This window comes from Neovison vison, chromosome 6 (genome assembly GCF_020171115.1).
Source record: "Neovison vison isolate M4711 chromosome 6, ASM_NN_V1, whole genome shotgun sequence".
Lineage (NCBI taxonomy): Eukaryota > Metazoa > Chordata > Mammalia > Carnivora > Mustelidae > Neogale > Neogale vison.
In genome coordinates this window covers 221,999,739-222,008,922 of record NC_058096.1, presented here as the reverse complement: position 1 = coordinate 222,008,922, position 9,184 = coordinate 221,999,739, and the positions used below count along the sequence as shown (strand labels likewise).

At 60.5% G+C, this 9,184-nt stretch overlaps 1 protein-coding gene across 3 annotated transcripts; it reads left to right on the top strand.

Moving 5' to 3' along the window:
• The first annotated feature begins 3,331 nt into the window (after nt 1-3,331).
• Nucleotides 3,332-8,012, top strand: HMG20B (high mobility group 20B). 3 transcript variants are annotated; one of them, XM_044254572.1, is made up of 10 exons: nt 3,332-3,387; nt 3,669-3,724; nt 4,063-4,171; nt 4,664-4,867; nt 5,488-5,608; nt 5,895-5,941; nt 6,218-6,290; nt 6,569-6,784; nt 7,302-7,434; nt 7,782-8,012. In XM_044254572.1, exons 2-10 carry the CDS (start codon nt 3,687-3,689, stop codon nt 7,792-7,794), a joined length of 954 nt encoding a protein of 317 aa, XP_044110507.1. In that variant the 5' UTR covers nt 3,332-3,387; nt 3,669-3,686; the 3' UTR covers nt 7,795-8,012. The 3 variants fall into 3 exon arrangements, with proteins under 3 accessions (XP_044110507.1, XP_044110506.1, XP_044110505.1); XM_044254571.1 differs by lacking the exon at nt 3,332-3,387 and having other exon boundaries at nt 3,491-4,171; nt 5,898-5,941; XM_044254570.1 differs by lacking the exon at nt 3,332-3,387 and having other exon boundaries at nt 3,495-4,171.
• The last annotated feature ends 1,172 nt before the right edge of the window (nt 8,013-9,184 follow it).

Here is a 9,184-nt window from a genome sequence, read left to right as displayed (position 1 = left end):
GGTCATGATCCCAGGGTCCTGGGATCCTGGGATCTCTGCTCAGCGGGGAGCCTGCTTCCTCCTCTCTCTCCGCAGGCCTCTCTGCCTGCTTGTGAGCTCTCTCTCTGTCAAATAAGTAAATAGATATCTTTTTTTTTTTTAAGATTTTATGTAGTTATTTGACAGAGATCACAAGCAGTCAGAGAGAGAGGAAGAAGCAGGCTCCCCGCTGAGCAGAGAGCCCGATGCGGGGCTTGATCCCAAGACTCTGGGATAATGACCTGAGCTGAAGGCAGAGAGGCTTTAACCCACTGAGCCACCCAGGCGCCCCAATAAATAGATGTCTTAAAAAAATAAAAAAAGTAAAGTGTGCAATTCTGAGATGTTTTGTTTTTTTTTTTAAGATTTTATCTATTTATTTGAGAAAGAGAGAGATAACAAGCTGGGGATGGGGGAGAGAAAGAGGAAGAGGGAGAAACAGACTCACTCTTGAGCAGGGAGCTCGACATCAGGCCGATCTCAGGACCCCAGGATCTTGACCTGAGCCAAAGGCAGACACTTAACCCGCTGAGCCACCCAGGCGCCCCCTGAGGCCTTTCATATATTTACAGTTATGCAACATTAGAACCTTAGAACACTTTGATTACTCAGAAGGAAACTCCCAGCCCATCTGGGTCTCTCCCCATCCACCGTCAGCACGAATTCCCGAGCCCCAGGCAACTGCTCATTTGCTGTCTCAATGGATTTGCCTGTTCAGGACCTTTCATGTGAACAGAGCCACACACTTGTGGTTCTTTTGTGACTCGCATCTTTCACAGAGCCTCATGTCTTCAAGATTCACCCCTGTTGCAGCATGAATCAGCAATTTAGTCCTTTTCCCTTTTTTAAGTTTATTTATCTTCGTGATCTCTACCCTTAACATGGGGCTCAAACTCATGACTGGGATACCAAGAATCCAGGGCTGCTCCAACCCAGCCAGCCAGGCGCCCTTAATGTATTGCTTTTTATGGCCACTAACATTCCAGTAGCTGAATGGACCACATTCTCTCTATCTGCTCATCCACAGATGGGCATTTGGGTTATTTCTTTTTGGCCGTTGTGAATCGTGCCAGCTGTGAACATCCGTGCGCAAGTTCCTGCATGGACACATGTTCTTGGGTCTCTTGGGTATATCCCTAGGCACGGGATTTCTGGATCGCATGGTAACTTCATGTTCTAGGTTTTGAGGAACTGCTTAGCTGTTTTCCAAAGCCCTTGCCTCTGAGATATTTACTGTAGTTCCTCATTTGTTTATTCAGCAAATCTGGTTGAGCAGCTCCTAGATGTGCTGCTCTAGGAGCTTCGGAGTTAAAAACCACGGGCCCATAAAACAGCCACTTAGGCCACATCACCAAAGCCGGGCTTAATACCGAGTAACTGCAGCTTCGACCTCCCCCAGAGACGTGAAGTCTTGATGGGTCAGCCGGGAGCTTTCCCTCTCCACCCCAAAGGAAAAGGAGAGAATCTGTGTTGATTAGACCTCCTGCTCTCCCCGCTGCTAAGGGAAGGTGACCTTTCAAGGAGGAACAATCCTTTCTTCTCTCTTGCTAAGAACGTCCTTGCCCCTTCTTCCATCCCATATAACCTTCCATTTTGTAGTGCTCTTTGTAGCGCCCGTCTACTTGCTGCGTGGAATGCTGTCCTGTCCATGAGTCCCTCGACAGAGCCAAGGACATCTTCAAATCTATTCCGCCAAATGTGCTTTAGTGGTGCCTGGCTGGCTCGGTCATACAGAGCATGTGAGTCTTGATCTCAGGGTAGGGAGCTCAAGTCCCCACACTGGAGGTAGAGATTACTTAAATAAATGAAATTTAAAAAATTTTTAACAGAGGAGACAAACATATGGAGAAAAATTAAGACAGGGTGTACAGGGTAAACCTCATTGAGAAGGTGACATTCGAGCAAAGATCTGAAGGAGATTAAGCAATGGGCCAGGCAGGTAATCAGAAGGAAAGGGCACAAGAAGTGCAAAGGCCCAGGGGCGGGGTGTGTGTGTGTGTGTGTGTGTGTGTGTGAGAGAGAGATGAAATGGAAGTATCTGTATTTGAGGAATATCAAAGAGGCAGAGAAGGGAAATGAGGGCAGAGTGCTGATGTGGGCAAGTCGTTTGGGGTCTAATAGGACATCGTGAGCATTCAGTGACCCCAACTGTCACCCTGAGAGTAGAGGAAGTCCCAGTTCAGACCCTAAGACCACACTGCCGCGGTGAGGTGGGGGGCACGAGCGGCCCCTCAAATCCCAGAGTAAAGCCTGCCGCCCCTACATCTTCACGAGCTCCTTGAAGCCTTCTTGTCTCGCTTCCTCTTCCCAAATGCTTTCGGCCCAGTTCTGGAGCTCAGTTCCGCAGCATCCCAGCCTCCCCGTCCTAAACATGGTGCAAGGTCTCCATAGCACAGGGGAAAGCAGAGCCCCCAGGGGGAGAGCAGCCCGCGCCGACTCACAGCAGGGCTAGGCACAGCGCGGGGCCGGGGGCCCTAAATTCAGTGAATAGATGGCCGACTTCCACGCCAGGTTTGCAAGACACTGAGACAGGTCCCACCTTGTCCTGGGGCGGGGAGACCTTAACCGCAAGGCGCTTGCTCAGGCTTTTGTCACTGGATTTTGTGTCTAACGTTATCTGTGAAATGACGGGGTGGCCCCATGGGCCATGAACGAGATTCCCTCTCAGGAATTTGGCCAGACTCCAAGAGTTTGGGTTCATTCTTTGGGATGGTGGAGTCCTTTCTGGTTTTTTTGTTTTTGTTTTGTTTTGTTTTGTTTTGTTTTTTACCTCAGGTGTACCACCAAAAGAGGGATTCCAGAGCAGAGCCCTAGGGAGGGGCATGTGGACAACCTGACATCTGGTTAATATCCGGGGCCTAGGGACATGGTAAGCCCCATATGCGGGCTCTTGATCCAGCCACTCAGAGGCCTTACTTGAGGACAGGGCACACACTGAGGGTCACAATGCGTGTTTGTGCCCAACGGGGCCCTCAAGCAAGGGCGGGGCCACCAGGGCACGCTGGTTTCTCCTACACTGAGCATTGGACAACATGTCAACTACAAGGATTCTGGGCATGGGGAAGGAGGAGTTCTCATTTTTGCATCACGTTCACCTCTGGGGAGTGAGTGGAGATAAGGTCTAGGTTCTGAAGCCTGACAACCGAGGTTGAGAAGAGATGATAACCTAAGGCCATGGCGGGTCCGATGTGCTCAGTGTATGGCCAGCTGTCGGTGTCGGTTGGGAGGTCAGGGAAAGATTACACCCAATCCGAACGCTCGCGGAGGCCGTATTAGCATGCCGGGGGCGGGGCGAGAGGCAGGGGCGGGCTCGGGGCGGTTGGTTGGAGCGGCGCAGCAGCAGAGAGGTCCGGGAAAGTTTCTTTGGAGGTGAAAACAGCCGCGGAACTCGGGGCCCTGCGAGGGGGTGGGGGCAAGGGGGGGGCCTGGGGCCGGGGAGGGGCCCCTCCCGGACCGGGGGAGAGTGGGCCGGCCCTTCCGGGGGGCGATCGCCCAACAAAGGATCCCCGGGGCGGCCGCCCTCGAGGGCCTCCCCGCCCCTGGATCCGGCCCCCCCAAACACCCCGGGCCCGGCATTCCGGAGCTCCCCCGCCGGGCCACCCCGTCGGCGGCTCGGGCGCCCCTCACTCGGCCACGCGTCTGCCTTCCAGGTGGGGCCGGGAGCGGCCATGTCCCACGGCTCCAAGCAGCCCGGCGCGGCCGCCGCGTGAGTGCGACATCCCCTCCCCCAGCCCACTCGGGGCTGCAGCCCAGCCCCCGCCCGCCCTGTCGGAGCTCCTCGCCCCGCGCCCCCCGGGGTCTTGACTCCCCCCACACTGCCGGGGCAGGACCTCCCCCTTGCGTCCCCACCGGCCTCTTTCCCCGCCACTCCCCGGCTCAGTTCCTCCCAGAGGTCCCTACGGCCCCCCTAGTGCTCCGGCCCCGTCCCGCGGGTTAATGATCCCCGCAGACTCCCCCTCCCAGGACTCAGGCCCCCTCCGTGCCAGCTCCGCGGTCGGGGATGGAGGTGAGGATGGGGGTGACCCTGGCGTCCTGCGGCTCCAGGCCGGCGGGCGGCAAGGCTCCGGGGCAGCATGGGGGCTTCGTGGTGGCTGTCAAGCAAGAGCGCGGCGAGGGCCCACGGGCCGGCGAGAAGGGGTCCCACGAGGAAGAGGTGAGTCCCTAGTCCCTGCGAGGTGGTGGGGGAGGCTCAAGGACTCGCCCGTAGCCTGGAAGCCCCACCCCGGGCTAGATTTGAATTCGCTGTGGCCCCGCCCACAGTCCAGATTTTCCTCCGGATGGTGAGGTCCCGCCACATGCCACGCCCCCAAGGGATCCTCTGCCACTAAGCCCAGGCTCCGCCCATCGCCCAATACCAGCTCCGCCTACTACCCTGTGGGAGGCACCTTCCCGTGGTCCTGTGGGTCCTTCCTCCAACAGAGAGGCGGCGCCCACGCCAGAGGCCACGCCCACAAGCGGGGCTTAACCCGGTCCCGGATGACCTGCGCCCCGGACCTCGTAACCCCGCCCTCTCCCAATCCTGGGCCTTGACCAAGCCATACCTACAGGCCTTCCCGGCCCTGTTTCCTGGATAGGCCCCGCCCACCCCCTCTAGCCCTCTCCCAGCCCTCCAGGCCCTTCCCAATGGCGCGGTCCGGTTCTGCAGCCGGTGAAGAAGCGCGGCTGGCCCAAGGGCAAGAAGCGGAAGAAGATCCTGCCAAATGGGCCCAAGGCACCGGTCACCGGCTACGTGCGCTTCCTGAACGAGCGGCGTGAGCAGATTCGCACGCGCCACCCAGATCTGCCCTTTCCCGAGATCACCAAGATGCTGGGTGCCGAGTGGAGCAAGCTGCAGCCGGCCGAGAAGCAGGTGTGCAAGGCCGGGGCTGCCCCAGGACCACTGACCTTGGCCCGACCCACTCGGACACTGCCCTGCAGCTACATCCCCCAAAGGACAGAATGTGGAGGGTCCTTGCTCCAGCCTGGAGAACTGACCACTCGTGGGCCCTCCCCAGCAGGCTGAAGCCAGGGGAGGCCAGCAATAGGCAAGAATCAACGTAAAACTTAAGAATCAACGTGGATAGGTGTGAGGAAGTAGGGCTGGGGGCCGGGTTTTTATGGGCTATCTTCCGGTTTTCAGGTCCTGGTCATTAACTTAAAATTGCAAAGGTCTCAAGGAAGCAAAACAGAGCAGTAGTCTGTGCCCTCTAAGTGGGATTTCAGCAAGCGAAATGGGTGCGGGGGGGGGGGGGGCAGGGGGTTCAGTCCAGCCTGGAAATGGGCGCCTGCGGTCAGACAACAGGGAGAGGTTAGAACAGCGGGAGTTTGGGGGGAGGGCCCTGAGCTGTGGGCCGAGGAGGCAGGTTTTGTCTCCAAGGCCAGTAGGGAGCTACCGGAAGGTGGTGCACAGTGAGCCAGATGGGGTGTTGGTGGCGGAGGCCCGCCGCCCCTGCCCCTGGGCCGGGCCGAGCCTCCCCACTGCCCCACCAGCGGTACCTGGACGAGGCGGAGCGGGAGAAGCAGCAGTACATGAAGGAGCTGCGCGCCTACCAGCAGTCAGAAGCCTACAAGATGTGCACGGAGAAGATCCAGGAAAAGAAGATCAAGAAAGGTGGGAAGGGACCCAGCCCCCAGGCAGCTGGGCGCAGGCTCACAGACAGGTGGCCCCAGGTGGACCCAGCCGCCCTCCTCCGTGGGACTCCCCTAACCAGACTGAGTGCTGACCTGGGGACACACAGACACTGGGGGGCCGAGGCATGAGAGTGCCCCAGGACGAGTAGGGCTAACTGGGGAGGTAGGGTATCCCAGGCAGAGGGGAGGGCCCTCGAAAAGCACTATGTGCGCTCAGAGGAGACCCACCAGGCGGGCTGACCGTGCCCTCCTCCCTCCCCCACCAGAAGACTCGGGCTCTGGGCTCATGAATACCCTCTTAAATGGACACAAGGTAAGTCCTCCTCCTGCAAGGACCACGGCTGGGCGAGAAAGGTCTGGAGGTCATGAGCGCCCCCAACCCCACCCCCCACGTGAGCCCCTGACTCGTGGGCGCAGGCGAGTGCCCCTCCTCCAGGCGTGCCAGCAAAGGTGGGGCCGCTTGCACGTCGTGGGGTGTTGTTAAAGGACTTCAACCCAGCTGACCGGAGGAATCCCTCCCAAGCTTGAGGGACGTCCCGGAGGGGTTTTGGCGCCCCCCCCAAATTTGTCACCTGTCCTGTTGTCCCAGGGTGGGGACTGTGATGGCTTCTCCACCTTCGACGTCCCCATCTTCACTGAAGAGTTCTTGGACCAAAACAAAGGTGAGCACTGACTAGGGGTTCCTGGGGAAGCGGGTGCCAAGGCCGGAGATGGTGGCCGGGGGGTGGGGGGTGACCACTGGAAAAAGCAGAGGCGCCCACCTCTCCGCCGCCCCGCCCCCGTCCCGCCCCGCCCCCCGGAGCTGGAGGCAGAGCGGTGACAGCCGGCCTGGCGCGGGGTGGGGCGGGGGTGGGGCGGGGGTGGGGGACACAGCTAAGGCAAGGTCGGCGGGGGGTGGGGGGGACGCGCCAGGCTCTGACCCGGCTCCCCCACGCCGCAGCGCGGGAGGCAGAGCTGCGGCGCCTGCGCAAGATGAACGTGGCCTTCGAGGAGCAGAACGCGGTGCTGCAGAGGCACACGCAGAGCATGAGCAGCGCGCGGGAGCGCCTGGAGCAGGAGCTGGCGCTGGAGGAGCGGCGGACGCTGGCCCTGCAGCAGCAGCTCCAGGCCGTGCGCCAAGCGCTCACCGCCAGCTTCGCCTCGCTGCCGGTGCCAGGTGCGGAGGCCCCGCCCCCGAGCGCCGAGGCCCCGCCCATTCGCCCCGTACCCGGTGTCGGGCGAGCTCCGCCCCGCCGGCTCCACTTCCCGGTCCCGCCCCCAGCCGCTCCGAGGCCGAGGCGGGAGCGCACACACCCCGGCCAGCCCCGCCCCAATGGCCCCTCCCGGGCGTGAGCTGAGCACACGCCCGCCCTCGCAGACCCCTGCCCTCGCCGGCACTGCCCATGACCCTACTCCTTGGCCTTCCGCGCTCTGGCCTCAGCTGACCTTGGCTATTTCCTCCCAATTTGTAAGCGGACCCCCCCGCGCCACCCCCCACCCCGCCCCGGGCCTCGCCCTCACCACTTGCCATCTTCCGCCCCATCCAATGCCGCCGAGGCGCCTCGCCTCTGGCCCCCTCCCAGGGACCCTGGCCTTGGAGACCCACCCCGCTCCTCTGACCTCTGCTTCTGTGGGGCCCTGGCCGCGTCGACTCCGCCGCTTGGCTCGGGTGACCGCCCCCTGTCCTCCTCCAGGCACGGGCGAGACGCCCACTCTCGGCACCCTGGACTTCTACATGGCCCGGTTGCACGGCGCCATCGAGCGCGACCCCGCCCAGCACGAGAAGCTCATCGTCCGCATCAAGGAGATCCTGGCCCAGGTCGCCAGGTGTGTGCCACGGCGGGTCACCCCCGGGGCTCTGCGCGGCCCGCGTGGGGCCGCCCTGCGCGGGGGTTGGGGGGTCACTTGGGGCTAGACCTGCCTTGGGCCCCGCGGAAATGACTGGATTTCGCCTTCCAATGGGGTTCCGGGACTCGGGGCGCTGCCGGCTGGGTGGGATCGGGCTGCGGGATCTTATTCCGAGGGCACCCCCCATACGCGATCTACCATGGGACTTATTTGCTGCGGGTGGCCAGTGGCCGGACCGCTGGGGGGTGCCGGTCCCAGGGGACTTTATGAATGCTGCTGGGCCGGATGTGCTCCCCATCACGAGCCCCCCTTCTCTCCTGTCATAGTGAGCACCTATGAGGGTGTCCGCGGCCCCACGGATCCAGAGAAGACTGCCTTTGGTCACGGCCTCTTCCCCACCCCATGGAGGAGGATTGGGGGTCCACCTTTTGGGGCCATGCCCAATCCTGCACCTTGGGGGCTCCAGCCCCCCAAAATTAAATTTCTACAGCATCCCTCTAGCTTTCGATTCCCCCAGCAGCCTGACCCCAGAAAAATCACCTGCTGTACATGAAACGCCTAGAACCCAGAGCCCTGGGGCCCAGCAAGGTCCGCTCCCTTTGCACAACACTACAGGGACATGGGAGCACCACAGGGGCTGCGGAACCCAAGACACAAGGGAACCTGTAGCTGCTGGCATGCTCAGGGTGGGGAGGGTTATACCTGCTACACTGGCTCTCCTGGACCGGCCCCGGGACAAGGTATAAAACCCCACACCTGTCATGCTGGGACCCCCAGAGGTGCTCACTGCAGGCTCCCCCCTACCCTGAGGCAGGCACGCTGCAGGGACCTGCTCTCATACTCGAGGTGGGGCCCTCTGCTTGTGGCCTGCACCCCAGAATTAGGGGCGGCTGGTACTGACCGCCTCCCCTCATCCAGCCGAGGGACCCTTGCCAAGGCAGCCTCTGCCTTTGCTCAATCTGGACTTTTTAAATAAAGAAAGTGGAATTTGAATTTCCAAGCTTGTCAGTGTTTTTTGGGGAGGGTGGGAGGTGGGCTAGAAGATGTGCCCAAGGCCCCCAAGACGCCCCTGCTGGGTGTCCCAGGCCCGCCCTCCACCAGAGCCTGGCAACCACTGACCCCCCCCCCTTCTGTCTGGAGGAACCTGGTCTGGGCGGGTCACACTCGTGGATTCACACCTGTGTGGCTGTGTCTGGTTCCCTCCCTGAGTGTTGTGGGCTTGGGGTCCATCCCCAGGGCAGCGCGTGGGCGCCTCGCTCCTTTTTTGTGACTAATACTCCGATGCGTGGATGGACCACATTCTATTACTCCTTCTCTGCGGATGGATGTTCTGGTGGTTTGGGCACCCGGGAGGCTAGTGTGACGCACGTGCGGCCGTTGGAACCGCGGCTCTCAGTTCTGCAAGCTGTATTCCCAGCGCGGAACCGCTGGTCCGGGGACGTTTCGCACTGGGCTTCGCAGGAATGCTCTCCGTGACTTTCTGTGCAATGCAGCATTCAAGCCATCTTAAAATTTTTGGAGAATAATTTGACAAACGGGATGTTGAATCATGTCCCCTCGAAAGATATGCTGAGGCCCTAAACCCCAGTTCTCAGAATGTGACCTTATTTGGAAACAGGGTCGCTGCGGATATAATTAGTAGGGATGAGGTCATCGGGAGTAGGGTGCGCCCCTGATCCAATGTGACTGGTGCCTTATAAGAAGACAAAGATGCGAAAGCAGACACAGG